Genomic DNA, 22,502 nt, shown 5'->3' with positions numbered 1-22,502 from the left:
TTAATAATTTTATTAAGATAATGTTGAAGTAAAAAGAAAATGGTACAGAGTTTAGGCATAGAAGTTTCTGGTTATCAGGGAATAAGGTACAGATTATCAAGGGGTGTGAAATTCGGTTTAGGAGTGGGTGGCGTAAAGAAAACATAATCTGCAATCTTACTACTAGTGACACTATCCTGTGTGCCAAGTTCCAGCCATGGCAAGCATTTTACAGCCAAGGTAGAAATGCTTAAAACTAGGGAGTTTTAGGCTCATATTTAGCAAAGTACTTAAGTATGTGCCTAATTATAAGCACATAAGTGGGCACATTGTCATCATGAAACCTGCCATTTAATGCCTTGATTCATCAATCACTTGGTTTTAAACAATTTTTTTTGTTAAAAAATGCAGTTGTGTCTAATCCAAAGCCCATTGAAATCAGTGGAAAGAGTCCTCAACTTCAGTGAGTTTGGGATTCGGATCTTGTGGAATGAACATTTATGGGAGACTGGATAGCTCAAGTTTCAGCCAGGATGGAAGTTTCATAGATATTAAGGTCAGAAGGGACCATTATGGTCATCTAGTCTGACCTCCTGCACAACGCAGGCCACAGAATCTCACCCACCCACTCCTGCAATAAACCTCTCACCTATGTCTGAGCTATTGAAGTCCTCAAATCGTGAGTTCTTAGCACTGTACAGCTGCTTAGTTGCCTTATATAAAATATTGGTGGTCTCAGTCATGTCTTGTTCCTAGTAGATCAATATAAATCACCATGAAATATGGCACTTTGTTGGTAGTCCCAGCAGAGAAGCTAAAGGACTGAATATGCCTAGTGACAAAATTAGCCTCTTATCCACAGATGACACCTCTAGACTACTGGTGAAGGACATTAGTGGGGAGATGAAGAGAAACCAGTGCTTGTATTGCCACTGTCTGTTCTATAGACAAGAGGACTTCAATCTTGAGGAGTGCTGATCTGGCAGTTTCCTTGAGCTCTGAGGTTTTCATGATTTTCAAGATTTAGGAGCATGACTCCCATTGTCCTCCAATATAATCTGTGCTCCTAAATCCCTCAGGAACTTTTTGAAAATCTTTGTTAGGACACAGATATTCAGGCCTGTCTGTAAAGGCCTATACTCTAAGAATTTAGGTGTATTCTTATCACTTGGTTAGTTATAGAGATATAAAAGAAAGAATCAAAATCACTGTCTGCCGGTGTAAGGGCCTTCTCTTACCATGACAGTCTGAGGACCTCTTCTTAGGCTAAGGCCTTTGGCTAAACAGCAGAGGCAGCCATAAGCTGGGAAGCGAATGGTCACATCCTTACATTCCAAACTAGTCACATTGAAATAAGGTGCTATTGGGCTATTAGGAATACAATCCTGTCCTGATAATGTCTATCACCTCCAGAGAAAGGGAATTGCCTAGGAGATGTAAAAGGAAACTTAGTTTGATAGCATCTTGTCTGGCAAGAATCCTCATTTCTGTGTTGTTCTATCACTGTAGTCCCCATTTCCCTATTGTTTGTTTGTATAATCTCTGTCTGGTTCTGTGATTGTTTCTGTCTGCTGTATAATTAAGTTTGCTGGGTGTAAACTAATTAAGGTGGTGGGATATAATTGGTTAAATAATCATGTTACGATATGTTAGGATTGGTTAGTTAAATTTCAGTAAAATGATTGGTTAAGGTATAGCTAAGCAGAACTCAAGTTTTACTATATAGTCTGCAGTCAATCAGGAAGTAAGTGGGGGGGAATGGGAACGGGAACAGGGACACAGGTAAGGTTCTGTGGTGTCAGAGCTTGGAAGGGGGACACTAAGGAAGGAAACTGGAATCATGCTTGCTGGAAGTTCATCCCAATAAACATCGAATTGTTTGCACCTTTGGACTTTGGGTATTGTTGCTCTCTGTTCATGCGAGAAGGACCAGGGAAGTAAGTGGGTGAAGGAATAAGCCCTAACAATCTTTCCCTAAAATCATTAAAAAACTCCCATCCCCCAACAATCCCAATAAAGCTTTTTCCTTCTCAGCAACATGTAGTCATAGAACATAGTCACACACCAGGGTGAATTTGTCTTTGACTGAACAAAAGAGGAAGGATGTTTCATTCCATCGTAGGTCAAAGAGTGGATGGTGAAATGAAACATTATGCTTTAGCATTAGTCTTACAAAAGAGGAGCTATGAATTCTCAAAGGATCATGTCTTAGGGAAGAATGAAGCTGTGGCACAGAGGCCCATTTGTACCAGCTGGCAAAGGGTTCACTGTTCCATAGAAACTCTTAACAGCCTGACAAACTGACTACCCCTAGCACACTGCTACAATATTTATGTATAAAGAACTTTGTGTGAGGTCTTTAATGAATAATAGGGTCACAATGGTCATTAATATTGTTGTGACATGTATACACAGATACCATGTACGAAGTTATGTGTATATATATATATATATATTATATATATATAAAATAGGTTCCTAAAAGTCTGAACAAGGCATGGTTGATGAACAAGTTTCTGTCACATAAAAGGGTGTATAGTCACATGTAAATGAAGCATTGTAAGCCCTGTTTGCATACAAAGTCAACATGAGTCAGAGTCACCACACCAGGGATAAACCATGGTGAGTCATCCTGACTCTGGGGACAAACAAAAGACTTTGGAGGATATAAAGAGAACGCAACAGGAAACCATTTTATCCTGCACCTGAGGAAGTAAATAGACAGCATGTTTACATTCATGAAAACAGGATCCCAACCAGCTTTGGTTAGAAACACTGCAAAAGACATGTGGGGTATGATAAACTTATTTAGACAGATGGTTTGTCTGTTAGAGTTAAGTTTAGTCTCTAGGAAACATATTATTTTGTTTTATAGGGTTTCTGTTATCTTTACTCAGTATCTCTTAAATCTTAACCTTTGATGATGAAGTTATGCTAGTTTTCACTCTAAATATATCTCAGTGCTGTGATTTTATATAGGATCTGATGCTCAATTGCATCAAACAAGCTGCTGTGTGCACTGTCCCCCTCAGGATAGCAAATCTCTTATTTCTGTGAGTAGCCAATAACAAGGGCGGGATATCTCAAGGGAATGCTCCAAAGGGGCTCTAGGACTGAGGTGCAACTATTGTTATCCTGCAAAGCAAAATGATGGCTAACATTGTCCTGAAGAGGTTGTTTGGGTGGCTAACAGACTGGGACATGTCAGGGAGCTGACACCCAGGTAAGCACAGACATAACTCTCTCTTTTTCTCTCACTGGAGGCAGGGGAGCAACAAGGTAACTCACTGTGCTGGGTACCCAGAGGAAGTGTCATAGATGCTTGTTTGGTCTTGAATGGAGTAAGGAAGTCATGACCCTGCACCTTCAGTATCACAGCAGAGAGATCTGATCACAGTGTCTCTCCAAACAAAGGTGCACCTAAATAGAATGACCTATGTTCTCAGAGTGCCTTCCTTCTAGGTCTCCAGTGACACTTAAATATTGAATATTTAAGTACTGAATATAAGCTTGTCATTTGATTTTGAATTTTTTAAATGTCACTGCCATGGCATTTCTATCGCTCATTTCTATCGGTCATTTGCATCTTTCCTTGAATAAAAAAGTGCATCCAATCATCTCTACTATAGTTTCTATTCTTCCTCCAGTCTCATTAAACAAAATATTAAATTATATGATCACAGACAACTTATATTAAATACTCTTTGATTTTTTACTTACCATATGTGTTTAGAGAATTCAGTACATCTCCAACTTTCAGATTTAGGGGCAGAGAGAGCGAGCAAGCACGAGCACGCAACTCAAAAGGCTAACTACCCATTAGCATTTCCCTCCCGACTTCAGGTCAACTATTTAGTATCAGGCCTAATTACCTCTAAACAGCTATGGTATCTGGGGTTAGACTAGGCATTGTCACATCTGCATTCAGCACCCCTGCCATGCTAAACTCTGGAAACATGAGGAAAGTTTATAGAGAGAACACTGCAAAGAGAACCTTCTTTTATATGCCTCAGATTTTCTCTCTTTCTAATTAAGAACTTTTCAGCCCACAGTAAGTAAATAGCTTATAGTGCACCTAGGTCAGCAGCAGCAGCACACATACAGGAGTTTATAGGAACAGATAAATTCCTATTGGCTAGAAGTGGAACAGAAAAAAAGGTGTAACTGGTATAACTAATGTTCTTGACTGTATTCCTATTTACTAAATTAGAGTGGAGACACGGCAGAAGAGACGCTTGAGAGCAGCTGGTGAGAAGGTCACCAGTTTCCAAACTGGTTAGGCTGCTGTTTAGATCTCTCGTTCTTTGAAATAGCCTTCTGTGAGAAAATAAATTCCTTCATATCCCTAATTTTCTGCTAAATACAGGTATGATGGCCCTAATCAAAACTTTTTTTGAGTCTGCATGAGAGTATAAGACTTAGGATTCTTATCCAGATTTTCTGGAGGACCATCTATTTCTCCCCGCCCTAGTTTCCCAGAATACTTCAGTATACTGGCAGGCCCTCTCTCTGTGGCAGCTCCACTTCTAATAGCAGGTAAGCTGGTGTCCAAGGTAGGTAATTACCTGCTAAATTATGGGCCTTAAGACCAACCCCATTCACAAAAGCACAGTTACAAATGGTTCTGACAATCTCTCTAATAGACACATTGTAAATAAATTAAAATGGTCTTTTAGGCTGTGGGAAATCTGATTTTCCCTTACATGTCTCATTCACTAATATACGCAGCAAATTTAGTCAGTCTCTTGATTTTTAATCTTTCAGTTCCATGTAAGCACAGTATGTACAGTATAGAAAAGTATCTAATTTGTATACATCAGGCAAACCAAATTTGACCACATTAAGATATCACATTATTAATAGCTGTTTCCTTTAAATAGCCTTCAGTTTGCTTTAATCTTCTTTTTTGTGCATGATCTTGTGTGAGAAAAGAGGCTTTCATTCAGAGTTCTATTTTGATATGCAAATATACCATTTGATTATATATATTTTTTGTCCCTGTGTTATCATGAATATTTGCAATGAATGATATATGGGTTATATTTATGATTTGTGAGCTATTTCATATTATAGCTGCTTGTCTGCTCATCTGCATATGATGGCACCACCAACATGCTTAGAGTTAAGCAAATGCTTAAGTGCCTTGATGAATCAGGGAGTCTGCCAGTATAGGCTCTGTGATACTTAGAGAACTGGACAAACAAAACAATACTACTGGGCAGAGGGATTTAGTCTCAAGAGAAAGTCAAAGGATTGCATGTAAGAATGAACAACATGCTGGAGGCAATATTCTGGGAGCTGGGGCAAGGAGAATGGTGAGGAGCCAAGTAAGGAAACAGAGTAGATGATCACAATAATCCCTTCTGATTTTATAAGCTGAGTCTATGACTTTCAACAGCAAAAGAACACTGGTCAGACTACTTGTTCTTTTTCCTCCAGTGGTGGAGGTGCACTGGGAACAAGGCTGTGTCAGAGAAATAGCGCAGAAATGGGTGCATTACACACCTGTTTACCAGATTAATTAAACACATAATTAATCAGACTGATTAATAACAGCTCAAGCCCTCTGTAATTATATGTACTTATTCATCATGGTATCTGAACACTACAATTAATAGGAAGTGGACATCTCTATCCTGTGGATGGCTTTGTAAAATCTCAGCACAAATCAGTAACTCCCCTTGCTTCCCATAAAACATACAGCAAACTAGTCCAATTATTCACTGGTGAAAGGGAAATTGGTTGATCCACAGTTCTGAACAGCAGTGCTGATTCTGAGTTGACATACTGTAATGAAGCACTGTAATGAATTCTCAGATTGCCATGGACTTTTGCTATGACATTTTCCTCATTAATTATGCTGACATTGTGTGCTGATCTCAACCCTTGCCCAAACACTATTTCTTGCAGATGTATTTGTGACAATGTTGTTTTGGAATGCTGGTTTATCTTTATTGTTTCAATTTTTCACAGATCTGTAACTAGATGAAAAAGATATCCCTGCAGTGCAGAGAGAGAGTGGCTTGCTTGCAGAACAGGACAGTAAAAGAATCTGCAACCCCAAATCACTGTTTAAAATAACACAGTTTGGTTCCTAGTGAATGCAATACGTACATTTTCTCTAGGTCACCGAGTCCTGAGAAAGCTCCTTTTGCAATGACTCTCACCTTGGTGAGGACAAATCTCCTGAAAATAAAGAAAATTCATGCTGATTATTTATTATGTATATCACAATACTGCCCAGTGGCCCCAGTCAGGATCGTCGTTCCACTGTTCTCTGGATGGCACAAACACAGAGGCAGAGAAGATTTTTGCCCCGAAGAATTTACAGTTTAAGATGTTGAGCTGTCATTGTCATCATCAGTATGGATAACTCCCCATGTAGCCCTTATGCTTTAATAGTTTGCCCTGAGCAAGGGGCAGCATGCTGTTGTGCTGCCACTGAAGCATCCCAGGAGGCCAAATGTCACTCAATGAGTCACAGTTTCCCTTTTGGTCTCCACTGCTTTGGCAGGGAGTAAACAGTTCTGGGTCCACACCTGGGATAACTATGCTGTCCAATGCTTTGTGAGGCAGGGGATGGAGACATTCCCCATCTCCTCCTGCCTTCTCCCGCCCACCTGCATGTGGTGGTGGAAGAAATGGTTCTGTGGGGCCTTATTCACCTTCTGTACTGTGAGTGGTGGGATAGGTCACTGACACAAGGCACTAAAGGGTTGCCTTATACTCCCTGTACCTTGCACACAAGTCAGGCCACAATCTGACCCTAAATAATAGAAGTGCACAGACAATAGGGTGTCCGGTAATATCTGATGTGGATGTAACTTTAGGACTCTATAGGGAATACTGTGATTAACAGTTTGTGCTGATAATTACGCAGAGTATTCCACAGAATGGTGGTGGAACTAATGAGAACTTCAGACAGTACTGCATGGTTCATGGAAGACTCTTTTCCACAAAAAAAATCTAAGAACATAAATGTCAGTGCACTGCTTTAGCCCCTTCTACTAATGAAGGTTCATCTCTTTTAGCAGAGTAAACACAGGAAAATACAGAAATGTGCTGTAGTGTTTGACAAACAAAAAGGAGGGGTATCTACTGGTCCTTGGATAAATAACATTATCCTAATTAAAGGCTTTTCCCCACAAATTTAATTATGTATAGTGGTGAAAAAATAATGAATTACTTATGCTAAAATTACCTGTTTATAAGGTTATTTAATACTACCTGATAGGCCATTATGTGTTAGAAGCCAGGACAAGCAGCTGTGATATGGAGGGAATGAGCCACACATCATACAGTGTGTTGGTAAAGGTTTCAGAGTGGTAGCCGTGTTAGTCTGTAGAGACTAACAAATTTATTTGGGCATAAGCTTTCGTGGGCTAAAACCCACTTCATTAGATGCACAGAGTGAAAAACACAGTAAGCAGTATACAGCTTATATATACAGTATATATCTTTTACAGCACATGAAAAGATGGGAGTTGCCTTACCAAGTGGAGGGTCAGTGCTAACTAGGCCAATTCAATTAAGGGAGAAGTGGCCTATTCTGAACAGTTGACAAGAAGGTGTGAGTATCAAAGGGGGGGGGGAATTACTTTTTGTAGTGACCCATCCACTCCTAGTCTTAAGTCAGGCCTAATTTGATGATGTCCAGTTTGCAAATTAATTCCACTTTTGCAGTTTCTTGTTGAAGTCTGTTTTTGAAGTTTTTTTGTTGAAGAATTGCCACTTTTAAGTCTGTTATTGAGTGTCCAGGAAGACTGAAGTGCTCTCCTACTGGTTTTTGAATGTTACAATTCTTAATGTCTGATTTGTGTCCATTTATTCTTTTGCATAGAGACTTGTCCAGTTTGGCCAATGTACATGGCAGAGGGGCATTGCTGGCACATGATGGCATATATCACATTGATAGATGTGCAGGTGAATGAGCCCCTGATTGTGTGGCTGATGTGGTTAGGTCCTATGATGGTGTCCCTTGAATAGATATGCAGACAGAGTTCGCAACGGGGTTTGTTGCAGGGATTGGGTCCTGGTTTCATGTGCTGTAATATTTATATTGCTTACTGTATGTTTCACTCCATGCATCTGATGAAGTGGGTTTTAGCCCACGAAAACGTATGCCCACATAAATTTGTTAGTTTCTAAGATGCCACAAGGACTCCTCATTTTTGTGTTGGTAAAGGAATTTATCCTTATTTCCAGAACTGCTGTTGGCAACTGAAATCACACTCAAACCCTTTCAGGTACAAAGACAGATGCTGGCCATAAAAGAAAAAAAAGGGACCTTTTTAATCAAAAAGCCACACACAGGTATGTCAACTATGCAATTCTCTCTCTCAGTCTATTTTTCTCCAGGAATGACATCTAATTGTTTCTTGAATTACCACAGAGGTTTTGGCTCAACAGCCTCACCTAATAGCAATTCCTTGCTTTTATCATCTCAGGGCCAAGAACTGTTTCCTAATGGTTGTTTTAAATCTGTTACCTTTTCATTTCCATTGATGTTGCCTTATTTTAACATCTGTACAGGGCTGGAAACAGGAACTTAGATTGATATTACCTACCGTACACCATTGCAGTTTATACCTATCTTTTAACAATCTGCACTTCAAGGCTAGAGAGACTTTCTATCCCATTGTTCACATCAAGTATTCACAGAATCTACTGTCCTCGTTATGCTATGTAATTAGTCTAGAATTTCCATACGATGATCTTGTTTTAATTAAAATCTCAGGTAAGGATATTATCTTGCTGGAATTCCACTATAATGAATTTTTACTATGTAGCTGCATATCTTTGGTGGAATATGGCTCCTCATTTAGATCTCTGAATTTAAGGAGTTCAATATTTAAATACCTTGGGTGAAATTCATGTCTGGTTTAACTCCATTAACTTCCATGGGGTTATACCAGGAATGAATTGGCCCTCTCATATTTTCATTTAGTGAAAGATGATTGATTAAGCCTATTTTGGACTTCATCATTCTCCTATTATTATTATTATTATTAATTGAAACTGTTCAGAAATTGCTTCCATACACAGTGTCGCATAAGAATTGAGGCACTGAGATCATTATGCAAATGTTGAAGGATTAAAGAGCTTCCAGAAAAGGCCTAACCTGGATTAGGCAATTTGTAAAGCTTTCCCCAAAACACGGTGAAGGTAGTTCATTCAAAGCTATGTCTGGACTTTCATAGTTCAGCTAAATACAATGTAAGCCTTCAAAATACCCAGTAGGCTTAGTGTTACATAGCTGAATCAATTAGGGAACTGTTTAGCTTTGATCTACTTTGAAACCTGTTCCAAACACCATTTTGTAGCAATAATTCCTTGACTAGGGATCCCTAGAAGGCATGTTCAGTATGAACAACCATATATATTTTTGCCAGTATATAGAAATGCTCTAAATCAAATCCTCTTGATATGGAGGCAGAGCATCAAGATGTGTATATACCTCTAATTAAGAGCTGGATTCTGCTACCCTTTAGTTACCCATGGTTCATACAATTACACACATGTAACTACATTCATGTGAGTAGGCCCATTGAACTCAGTGACACTACTCACATGAGTAAAGCTACTTGTGTGTATATAAGTGTTTGCAGAATCAGGACCTTACTTTGCAACTTTAATCTGAATAAGTCATTTTGTCGAGTAAAGTGCTACTCAGTGTGAGTAAGGATGCCAGAATCAGACTGTTTTTTAATGTATTGGAGCTGTTAAAATTTAATTGGTGTTTAATAGCTAAATCTTGAACATCACTTAGAAAAATTTAGGACCAATTGTTCAATAAACCAATGTGCCTAACTAGGCTGTAATAAAGTTAGTCTTATTGATGCAAATAACATTGAAGGCATGTCTACATTGCAAGAAAATACCTGTGGCTGGCCCATGTCAGCTGACTTGGGCTCCTGCTATAGGGCTATAAAATTGCAGTGTAGACTCTATTCATATAAACTTTTAAATTGCAAATTAGACACTTCACTAAACAAATATATAATCCAATTTGCACACACAGTCTACACTGCAATTTATAGCTCTGCAGCCCGAGCCTGAGTCAGCTGACATGGGCCAGCCACAGGTATTTTCTTGCAGTGTAGATATACCCTACAAATCTAATTTAATCCAAAGAGGCTACTTGTTAAAATTATCAAATATATAATGGATATGTATCTATTACAACCAATGAAGTCATGTATAGTTTATAAATCTCAACAATTAAGTGTTAAGAATTAGCCTGTATTTAAATGACCTCAAATAATAGTTAAGTAGCAATTCCCCATTTGAGGTGTCTACATAAAATATAACCAACGACCGACCACTTCTTTAGTTTTTTTTTTTTAGAATAATTTTAGTAGGGTCACATCTGACTAATGTAAGTATTTGTGCTTAAGCATTTTTATGCCAAAACACAGAATAAGTCATAAGAGTCAAACTAAAAGATTAGAAAGGTTTACATACAATGGAAAGAAGCACATCTCTAATCACTGTACAACAGCCCTGGCTTGTGGGTGTTTTGTTTTTTTGCATTTATTTTTAGTAGCTGTATATGTTTTTTTCAATACTTAGTTGATTTTTATTAATTGCAATGTATAATAGCTGTGTGCAAATTGGATTATATATTGGTTTAGTGAAGTGTCTAATTTGCAATTTAAAAGTTTATATAAATAGAGTCTACACACTAATGGCCACAGCTCAAGCCCACTGGAGTGAACGGAAAGACTCCCAATGACTTCAAAGGATTTTTGGATCAGAAAAGAAATGGAACAATATAAAAAACACAATAAAACTTGAGTCTTGGGCACAATTTATCAGAGTTCTGTTTCCTAATCCAGTTTCTTCTTTCAGTACAATCGGTGACGAGTAGCCAAGTGTCCAGGTACTTGTTGTACTTTTTTTTTTTGTTAGGCAAATCATGGTGTCTAACGTCCATATACAAACTATCAGTCTTGCAAGTTGGAAGACACCTCTAATAGGTCATCTGGTCCCCTTCTGGGGTTTTGTGGTAAGATTTTATCAGTAAGCCAGATTCTGATTTCATTTACCATGGTGTACGTTTTGAAAAAACTCTAGTGACACTAACGCTTTTATTATTATTTGTATTATGGAAATGCCTACGGGCCTCAACTGAGATTAGAGTCCCATTGTGCTAGGCACTGTACAAACACATAGCAAATATCCCTGCCCCAAATATATTACAATTTACATAGACAAGACAGGCAAATGTGGGAGGAGAAATAAGCACAGAGAGGTGAAATGATTTGCCCAAAATCACACAGCAAATCAGTTAATTAGCCATAAATGGTTCTCCAGGGTCCTGACTCCAGTAATTCCAGATTTACAGTATGTAACATAACTGAATCTGGCACATTATTCCTAAACCATCCCTAATATACAGTATGTTTCTCAATCAAGCCTTAAATATCTCCACTGATGGTGACACTGCAGTCTGCTGTGGAAGCTTGTTTCATTTTATAATTTTTTTTATAGTTAATGTTCTAATATTTAACATATATTTTCCTACTCCAGCCTAAACCTGTTCTTGTGACTAATGAGGATAATTGATTTCTGCTCTATTTGTAACATCCTTTTGTGTCTTTATGTACAATTACATCTCTCCTCATACTTAGTTTCTTCGCACTGAATATGCTCAGGTCTCTCAACGGTTTTCCCAAACCTTTTATCATTTTAGTTACTTTCCTATGAACTGAAGGTCTGTCTTTTAGGAAAAATGGATGCAACAGTGTTCCATTTAAGGCCTGATCAGTGCAGAGTGGAAAAGAACCTTCACTTGTTGATTTATTCAGGATATAATACAGATAGATCTAGATGTAGTTATTTAGAACATTTCAGAGGCACTATTGATAAGAATCTAAATGCTGTTCAATAATCAATATACAACTTCATGTCACAATGAAAGAACAAACAGCTCAAGCACACAACTAACTAGAACCAGAGGATCTGGTGTAACCAAAATGCCGAAGCTACAGGTAAACCATCCAGCCAATGAAAAAGTTACCTGACACAGAAGATGGGAATTAAAAGGAGGCAGCAAATGATCATGAATAAGCTCACCTAAACACATGAGGCATGCCTCATGCTCTGAAGGCAGCAATCAAAGGATTCTATTGAACCTTCTTGTGGAGAAAGCGTTTTACAGCTGAAGATCCTCAGGCATGACAGACAAGAGATAGATGGTGTCAGGGATAGGGGAAGGGGCAGTCTTGCCTAATGGTTAGAACAAGAGCCCAGCCAAATGGTTAGAGCTGAGAACAGGAACCGGGAACCAGAGCCAGAGCCAGAGCCAGAAGCTGGGCAAAGGCACAGGGCCAGAACAGATGGGAGCGGAACAGGAACAAGGCTAGGAACAAGACAGTCAGAGAAGAGATCACAGCCAAGGCAGAAGTGCTGAGTAGCTGCTGAGCTTAAATGCAGACCTGTTGTCTCCTTGCATCCAGTCCATCAGGCAATTCTGCCACTGCCCAGATGGGCTTATTAACTGGCCTGAGAGCTGAGCTGACTAGCCCCAGGCTCAAGTGAGAGAACTCAAGTTCACAGTTCCTGACAGAAGGGGAAGCAGAGGCACAGAGAAGAAAAGTGAATGTCCCGACCTCCACCTGGTCCAAACTGAACTAATGATGGAAAGCAGACCCATCCCAGCATATAACAACTCTCAAGAAGGAATAGAGGGCAAGAAGTAATCATGCAAACACCTGGGACCTATATTATGAATAAGTCTTTAAAAAGCAGATAAATCAGAATGCAACAAAACTGGCATTTCAGGGCCAATTTTTTTTAAGTACCAAAGTTGGATATGCAAACCATGCATGGGTGCATAGACAAGTATTTGTGCATGCAAAACATGTAGTTTATGCACCAATAGGCATTTACACATGCAGATATATGTTTTGTGTGCACTGTTAACTGTTTATACCTGAATGCAAATATATTTTGCATGTCTAACATAGACACCTAGTTTGGAGGACTTGGTCCTAAAATATCTTCTTGGCTGGCACTTGGAAGGCCATTTAGGCAAAGGCCTTTATCTAACCATGAGCTAGATTCTTATCCTTACTTCACAAAGTAGCTAAACTGAAATCAAACTACCAAATCCTATAGCAACTATTTCCAACAGCTGCCAATAACCTTGTAGAACGAAGGACTTTCGCTGATTATCATAAGTTATATTAGCAAGAAAAGATTAATCTCTGCATCATAAAGCAAACATGAATTTAGGTCTTTCAAAATACTCTTTAAAACTTATTTCACTGACCTATTTAAAAGTCACACACAGTTAATCAGAAAGCATATGTGTTGTAGAATTATCTTCCTTGGCTCATGTAAAATGCAAATTCATGATGTTAAAATGAAATACATAAAGCATGTACCTAAACTTTAGAATTTAAGTAAAGTACCACAATAAAAAGAAAGAGCCAAGACTCAGTGACCATAATGCCAAATCACCAGATTCCGTTCCAAAGAAATAAATATGATAGGATTTGAAGAACATTTTACTTCAATTTCTGAGGTAATAGACTGATGTTATCACCTTCTAATCCTCTGCAGAAATGTGTATTTTGTCAGAAAGAAAGATTTACTGAGAAATTTAATTTCCTCTCTTTGCAAGTTTTTCCCCCGCTTTGTGCTCCAGCACAAACAACAACAAATGAGTCTCTACTTTACAACAAAAGCCATGAACCCTTTTCTGTACACTATTTCTTTCTCTTGCTAATATGCAAAAAAAAGAAAAAAAAACCTGTTCCAAATTGTTATATTTTTTTCTTGATTGACCATGGAACACTTTACTTTTTATGTAACAACATTAGGAAAATAGACGTGATGGACAAGAGCCACAAGTGATGTAATTCAGCGTAGCTTCATTGATCTGGCTCTAAGCTTATGATCTTATTTCCATTGGAGTCAATGGAAAATTCCTTTGGGCCCAATTCTGATCTCACTTAAACTTGTGAAAATCATGAGTAACTCTACTACATTAAATAGAGTGAGATCAGAACCAGTCCTATTGACATCAGTAGGATTAAGGTCGGGGCAATGAACATAATTTTGCTAGAAAGGCCTATAAGCACAAATGCATTAGCATAAGGATATTTTCCTCAACAGTATGGGAAAGGACCAGTATTTTCAGTAAGAAAAATACCTTATTAACAAATGTAGTGTGACAAATCCTGCTGCTCCTATGGTGAAGTAGGTTTTCGGGTCCAAGAAGCCAGGGCTATGATTTTGGATTGGAAAGTCATATGATCAATTTAGAGGTTTTTATTGGAGAGTGTTTGTTGTTTTTGGCAATGCCTATTAATATGTAAAAAAATCATTCAGCACGTGTTCTAAGTTTCCCTTTAAACCAACCATACAAACCTAACAGGAGTCTCTGAACTTCATTACACCATCAGTTTTTAAGCAGAACTCAACACTGATTTGAAAATCCTGTCTAGTCGTGGGTTAGCAGTGGTCCCTCCCTGTCTGGGTCAGTGCGAGACCACTCCACCTCACTACATCACTGAGCATCGCCCACGGTCAGGGAATCAGCAAAACACTGCACAGACAATGTCTCCAGCTTGCAGTCCAGGTAGAGCTGCAAATGAATCTCTGGGCACCAGGCCTTCCATCAGGACAGGGCTGCAAACAGCTTAAGGTCTACGGTCTACAGTCTACAGTCAGGGCAGGGCTGCCAAGGTCCATGAGCCCAGGCCCTCAGTCAGGGCAGGGCAGCAAACCGTTTATGGCTCTGGCCTACAGTCAGGACAGAACAGCACAGGGGTCTGGCATCCTAGCTCCAGCAGATGGCTGACAAACACAGGCCTCTTGGCCTAGAGAGGGGAGGCTGCCATCCCAGGGGTGGGGTGGCAGGGGAACCCGGTCCCACCTGACTCCACCGGGCCCCAACCCAGAGCCCTAACGGTGGCAGAGTATTTCACCACTGGGGAATCCAGCCACAACACGCTGACTGCAGTCTTCCAGCTCAGGTTCAGGCAGGAAGTATTTATCACTTTCAGCAGTTGCAGTCCAGCTGAGCTCCAGGACCCGCCCTTTATACATCCTGTCCCACCTCCTGACTTCCAGTGGGAGGGGTGAGGATGCTCTAGCTCTGCCCACTTGTATTCAGAGAATGGTCCCTCCCCCTCTTGCTCAGTAGAAGGCCACTCCATCTCAATGCATTCTGTGTTCCCAGTTTTTCCTAGAAAGCTTATTTATTGTAGCCATCTCATGCCTCAGTCCTCCAGAGCTAAATTGCTCAACCCAAGGAAGGGCTTCAGGAAGCCCTGAAGACAGAGGAACCAACATCCTTCTCTTGCAGAGAGAGTAGCATGCAGCATGTGCCCAGTGGGTCCACAATCTTGCACATCCTGAAGCACTGGTTGCAATTAGGAGATCTAATAAAAACTAATGGCATGCTATTGCCCTGTAATTTTTAATTCTGAAAAGCTCCAAGTTCTTGTTATAATTTTCCAAGATGGAAATAGCTCAGAATGGTTGTTTCTGATGTTCTGTTAATGTTTGTCACCAGAAATTAGCTTCTGGAAACAATCCGGTAAATGTAAACTGGTTTCAGTGAGTGCTGAGGCACTCAGCACTTTTCAGAAGAGGGGGTAGCACTTACTAGTATCAGGCTCCCAGTTGGCCATTTTTCAAAATATGTATTTTAGTTTTCTTTTGCTAACAAATGCATTTATTTATGTTTATGTGTAGGTCAGTAGACAGTTTCCCAGACTGTGGTCTACAAAGCACTTGCTGGTTGTTTGTAGCCCCAGAGTTGCAAGCCTCCCAAGCATCTAAATATCATTAAATTAGGTCCTAAGAACCCATGCGACTGGCTTTAAAATGATGAGATTTTAAAAAAATAATACATGTTGGGGTTTGTGACTGGCTGTACCAGACTCTCTGAGGACCCTTGCTGGAGGCCTCATGGCCCTGCCACACCTTGCCCCAGAAAAGGGCCATGGAGCGGGTCCTCTAAGCTGCCTAGAATGGGTGTGTGGGACACAGCCAGTTGGAGCCCAGCCGGCTAGTATAAGAAGAGCTGCAGGGCCAGAGTGAGAGCAGTTCCTTGCGGGAGCTAGAGGAGTGTAGACAGTGTACCTGGCTGCCAGGACCTTGGACAGAGCAGTGCTGGCAGAAGCTGGAGGGAGCAAGAAGAAGCCCTGGGCTGGTTGCTGGGACTCCATTAGTAGGGCCCTGCATGGATACAAAAATGTGTATCTGCATCTGACTCGCGATCTGCAAAAATTGTTTGCGGATGCGGATATCCACGGATTTGAAGGCCTCTAAACAACTCCAACAGGTCACTGCGTAGCAGCGGTAACAGTGACAGTAACAGTAACAGTAACAGTGACAACAGTGGTAACTTTTGGAAAGTGGGGGAACCTGGCCCGTCCACTTTTCACTGGCGCTGACCCTGCCCCCTTCCCCTCTTTTTTCCCCCCCAAGGATCCACCGTCCCTGTCATAAATATAAAGGGAAGGGTAACCACCTTTCAGTTTACAGAACTATAAAATCCCTCCTCGACAGAGGCAAAACCCTTCACCTGTAAAGGGTTAAGAAGCTAAGATAACCTTGCTGGCACCTGACCAAAATGACCAATGAGGAGACAAGATACTTTCAAAGCTGCGGGGGGGGGAGGGCAAAGGGTCTATTGGTCTGTGTGATGCTTTTGCCGGGACCAGGTCAGGAATGCTCTTCAGAACTTCTTATAAATTAGTAAGTAATCTAGCTAGAAATGTGTTAGATTTTCTTTTGTTAAATGGCTGATAAAATAGGTTGTGCTGAATGGAATGTATATTCCTGTGTTTTGTGTCTTTTTGTAACTTAAAGTTTTGCTGAGAGGGATTCTCTATGTTTTGAATCTGATTACCCTGTAAGGTATTTACCATCCTGATTTTACAGAGGTGATTCTTTTACTTTTTCTTTAATTAAAATTCTTCTTTTAAGATCCTGATTGCTTTTTCATTGTTCTTAAGATCCAAAGGTTTGGGTCTGTGTTCACCTATGCAAATTGGTGAGGATTTTTATCAAGCCTTCCCCAGGAAAGGAGGTGTAGGGCTTGGGGGGATATTTTGGGGGGAAGACGTCTCCAAGTGGGCTCTTTCCCTGTTCTTTGTTTAACACGCTTGGTGGTGGCAGCATAGGGTTAAAGGACAAGGCAAAAAGTTTGTACCTTGAGGAAGTTTTTAACCTAAGCTGGTAAGAATAAGCTTAGGGGGTCTTTCATGCAGGTCCCCACATCTGTACCATAGAGTTCAGAGTGGGGAAGGAACCTTGACAACTCCTCCTCCCAGGCCAGTATGGAACCCAGCCGAGAAGCTAGGGCAGCTGTGGGGAGCTGCGGTGGACCCTCCACATGCCCACAGTGTGGGGTAGGGTAGGGCTGAAAGCAGCTCCTGGCCCATGTTCCCACCCCCAAGACTCTCCGCATGGCCGAGGGCAGGTGGAGGGTCCATGGCTCCATGCTGGCTCCCCATAGTTGCCTGCGCGGCTCTCCCCGACCCAGTTCCCCCACCGCCCCCACTTCTCCCCAGAGACCTCCTTCCCCAATGCCTGCTCTACCCCCACCATACCTTGTTCTGTGATCTGGGTAGGAAGGCTACAATCCTGGGCAGTGCCTCCTTTCCAGAGTGGGGGAGAGCTTGGACATGCCTATGCAGCTGTGGGGGGCTGAATTGCATGCAGACTTGGCCCAGGCACAGAGTGGCAATAACTACTCTCCCTTGCCAACCCCCTAGTTTAAATTACAACACCACAGCTCTTTCAAAATGGGGCTTGGTTCACTCCCTTCTGGGAGTTATAGTTTACCTCCTCTGTCCAAGCAACCTGGGGACTACAACTCCCAGAATGTCCAACAGGCTAGCTGCATGATTCAGAGAGCGGAGCTGGAGCCTGCAGGCTGGATGACAGCTGCTTTTAGGATGACCAGACAGCAAGTATGAAAAGTCAGGACAGGGGGTGGGGGATAATAGGCTTCTATATAAGAAAAAGCCTCTAATATCGGGACGTCTGGTTACCCTAACCGCTCTGTTCTGGTGAATCTGTGCTGCAGAGCCCTGCATGGAAACAAAATGTGTATCCGCTTCTGAGCTGCTATCCACAAAAATGGTCCATGGATATAAAGCAGATACCCACAGATTTGCAAGGCTCTATCCATTAGGACAAGGCCCTGAGGTAAAGGTGAAGAAGGTTGCTGGGCTGTGGGGAAGTGGCCCTGGGAATCAGAGCAGCAGTGTGGCTTAGATAAAGGGTCATGGCTGCTATTTACAGGGTCCCTTGAGTAGTGTGCTCCTCATTAGCCACTGGGGGAAGTGGTCTGGACTTTGAGGCATCCCAGAAGGGGAACTGAACCCTTTAGTGGCCCAGAAAGAGAGCTGGGGCCTGAAAGGCCCAAAGAGGCTGAGGACATTGCCTCCAGGAGGGAAGTCCTGGAGTACAGCTTGATGCCAGGGCCAAGTCCATTGATAGACTACAAGACTAACTAAGGACCTAAGCCCAAGGAGGTCTACAGCAAGAGAAAGTGCAGAGACGCACGCACTCAACCAGCGGTCACTCACTAGCGGTACGTGAACCCCATCACAGGGTTTTTTTTATTTTCCTTCTGGTTTCAGAGCCTACAGGTGCACTCATGTCATGTTTAGAAGCTTTTTTCCAAAACCATGAAGGATGAAAACTTACTTTAAAAAAAAAAATGAGAGCTGAGAGTCTCATGAAACCTCTTGATTCCAGGAGCTAGAAGGGAAAAAATATCAAATATCACATGGCTCATGATAAAATTATGAGAACTGGCAACACCACTGACAGCTGAAGCTCTGCATTCTAGGCTTGTTTCAGCTCTAAATGGTCTGAAGGTAAAGTCCTACATACAGCACATTATAGTAGCTTCACTTCAAAGTGACAGATGTGTGGACTAGAGCCAAATATTAAAAACAACCACCAGCAGCTTTACAAAGTAGGATGAGAATCTACTGAGGTCACAGTAGTGGGTGGAGGTCAGAGTTTCAAGGAGAAAATAGATAATATAAATTTTTATGGAGAAGAGTGAAAGATATTTCTTCAGTGAACTTCCCAAGATAGACTGACAGACCAAATAAATGTCTTACTCTTACATATTGTTTTTAAATGAGCAAGACAAGGTAGGTCAGGTAATACCTTTAAGTTTAGGGATGGAAGCAGACTGTCTGAGCTAAATAGAAATTGGGAAAGATTGTTAAGCAGAAGGGGTAACATATGTTGGAGGCAGTCACTTGAAATGAAGTGGGCAATGAGATTAGCTTGTTATACATAAAGGATCTGAAGCAGACAATTAAGGGTAGTACATAAGAACATAAGAATGGCCATACTGGGTCAGACCAAAGGTCCATCCAGCTCAGTATCCTGTCTGCCGCCAGTGGCCAATGCTAGGTGCCCCAGAGGGAGTGAACCTAACAGGTAATGATCAAGTGATCTCTCTCCTAGCATCCATCTCCACCCTCTGACAAACAGAGGCTAGGGACACCGTTCCTTACCCATCCTGGCTAATAGGCATTAATGGACTTAACTTCCATGAATTTATCTAGTTCTTTTTTAAACCCTGTTATAGTCCTTGCCTTCACAACCTCCTCAGGCAAGGAGTTCCACAAGTTGACTGTGCGCTGTATGAAGAAGAACTTCCTTTTATTTGTTTTAAACCTGCTGCCCATTAATTTCATTTGGTGGCCCCTAGTTCTTATATTATGGGAACAAGTAAATAACTTTTCCTTATTCACTTTCTCCAAACCACTCATGACTCTATATACCTCTGTCATATTCCCCCTTATTCTCCTCTTTTCCAAGCTGAAAAGTCCTAGCCTCTTTAATCTCCCCTCATATGAGACCTGTTCCAAACCCCTAATCATTTCAGTTGTCCTTCTCTGAACCGTGTCTAATGCCAGGCTTCCCGCGCAAACAACTGATTCGTGGGAAGCCAGAGGGGTGTTGGGGGGGGGCAGAGAAGCAGAGCGGGGCGGCGCATTCAGGGGAGGAGGCGGAGTGGAGGTGAGCTAGGGCTGGGTGCGGGGAGCTGCTGGTGGGTGCTCTGCACCCATCGAATTTTCCCCGTGGGTGCTCCAGCCCCAGAGCACCCATGGAGTCGGCTCCTAAGGCGCCACTTTTGGCTGGTTGTTAAATTTAGAAGCCCTTTTAGAACCAGTGCGAATCGACTCCAGCTCACCACTGCCTCTATTATGCTGTCTTTGAAAAGTGTCCATCCAGCTTGCAGGGATTTCACTCTAGTCATTGTACCTTTTAATTTCTGTACCTTTTAATTTCTGTTTAATTAACCTCCTCATTCTTGCATAGTTCCCCTATGCATAGTAGGCAGCGTGGTGTTGTAATGAGTCATAAAACCAGTGTCCCTGTTAAAACTTTGTCTAGGAAAATTATGAATTTAAGTCCCCAGGCTTGCCTTTTGAAGGGATTGTGCAGGTTTCCCTTGAAGACAAATACTGAAAGATCAGATGGAGCGATCACTTTGAGAAAAGTGTTCACCCTTGGGTAATATGGTGTTTTTCTCTCACCATTTTTTCCTGTGGAGATTCATTTGAGAGCATACTGATAATCTTGTTTCACCCACATAGTTATTGGGGCATTTGATGCACCGGAGGTACACCATATGTTGGGATAAGCATGTGTAGGCCCCATGAATCTTGCAAGGAGCTTTGTATGGGGTATTGTTCATCATAGCAGTGGAGATATGTCTGCAGGTTTTGCATCTGTTCTAGTAGGATTTAGTGCTGCTTTGAATTGGTCTGAGGAGTTTGCTTCTGGTGATGAGCTTGGGGAGGACAGAGGGTTGGTTGAAGGCCAGAAGAGAGGGTTCATGAAAGATTTCTTTCAGGATATGGTCCCCATCAAATACGGGTTGTATATATTTGATGATACAACATATGGGTTCCAATGTGAGGTGGTAGGTGAGAAGTGGTGTTCAGTCAGTGAGTTGCTATTTACTGTATTGAAGCAGGTTCTTCTGGAGTATTTGGGTGGCCCTTTCCATGATGTGATCTATTTCTCTGGAGTGTCCTTGTTTAGTGAAGGCAGTTTTAAGTGTGTTAGCTGTGTAACCTGGACTTCCTCTTGGAGCAAAGTCTTTGGTATCTGAGTGCAGGGCTGTAGATAACAGATTTGTTTGGTGTGCCTGGGGTGGTTTCTGGTCTGTGGTGGTAAGTGTGGTGATTCCTGGGTTTCTCATATATAGTTGTTTGTAGGGTTCCGTTGTTTAAGTTAAACATTGTGTCCAAGAAATTTATGCTGGTTTGGGAGTGTTTGATGGTTGTGGTTGAAGTTGTTGTAAAAATCTAAAAAGCTCTTCTATCCAGAGGATGAAAATATAATTGTATCTTAGGTATGTCATTGCTTTGTGGTGCATTTTTCCAAAAAATCTGCCTTGAGGTGGCCAATGAAGCAGTTGGCATTTTGGGGAGCCATCCTAGTACCCCTGGCTGGTCCCATGGTTTTGACAAACTGTTTGTTGTTAAATGTGATGTTGTTGTGGGTGAGGATGAAATGAATGAGTTTGGCAATGTGTTTTGGGTGGATTTCTGAGTGCTGTGCATTATCTTGTATGTGTTTGAGGAAAGCAGTGATGGACACTTGAGTACAGGAAGGTGACATCCATGATAGCAAGGATGCTGTTCTGAGGGAGGTTGTTAATGTTGTGGAGTTTCTGGAGGAAATCAGTATTTTGCAAGAAGTTAGAATATCAGGGCTGGAAGGGACATCAGGAGGTCATCTAGTCCAACCCCCTGCTCAAAGCAGGACCATTCCCCAACTAAATCATCCCAGAGAGGGCTTTGTCAAGCCTGACCTTAAAAACCTCTAAGGAAGAAGATTCTACCACCTACATAGGTAACTCATTCCAGTGCTTCACCACCCTCCGAGTGAAAAAGTTTTTCCTAATATCCAACCTAAACCTCCCCCACTGCAACTTGAGACCATTACTCCTTGTTCTGTCATCTGCTATCACTGAGAATAGTCTAGATCCATCCTCTTTGGAACCCCCTTTCAGGTAGTTGAAAGCAGCTATCAAATCCCCCCTCATTCTTCTCTTCTGCAGACTAAATAATTCCAGTTCCCTCAGCCTCTCCTCATAAATCATGTGCTCTAGCCCCCTAATCATTTTTTGTTGCCCTCCACTGGACACTTTCCAATGTTTCCACATCCTTCTTGTAGTGTGTGGGCCAAAACCGGACACAGTACTCCAGATTAGGCCTCACCAAAGCCGAATAGAGGGGAATGATCATGTCCCTTGATCTGCTGGCAATGGTCCTACTTATACAGCCCAAAATGCCGTTAGCCTTCTTGGCAACAAGGCACACTGTTGACTCATATCCAGTTTCTTGTCCACTGTAACCCCTAGGTCCTTTTCTGCAGAACTGCTGCCTAGCCATTCGGTCCCTAGTCTGTAGCGGTACATGGGATTCTTCCATCCTAAGTGCAGGAGTCTACACTTGTCCTTGTTGAACCTCATCAGATTTCCTTTGGCCCAATCCTCTAATTTGTCT

At 41.5% G+C, this 22,502-nt stretch overlaps 1 protein-coding gene across 1 annotated transcript in view; it reads right to left on the bottom strand.

Annotated features, from left to right (window-relative positions):
* Nucleotides 1-22,502, bottom strand: part of FSHR (follicle stimulating hormone receptor) — a 155,397-nt gene that overhangs the window by 88,901 nt on the left and 43,994 nt on the right. The window contains exon 2 of the mRNA XM_074947147.1: nucleotides 6,094-6,165. Within this exon, the coding sequence (XP_074803248.1) occupies nucleotides 6,094-6,165 (72 nt within the window). The remainder of the gene's footprint in view (nucleotides 1-6,093; nucleotides 6,166-22,502) is intronic.

The sequence above is a fragment of the Natator depressus genome, chromosome 3, assembly GCF_965152275.1.
Source record: "Natator depressus isolate rNatDep1 chromosome 3, rNatDep2.hap1, whole genome shotgun sequence".
Taxonomy (NCBI): Eukaryota; Metazoa; Chordata; order Testudines; family Cheloniidae; genus Natator; species Natator depressus.
The sequence above is the reverse complement of the archived record's forward strand: the minus strand, read 5'-3'. Positions and strand labels throughout refer to the sequence as shown.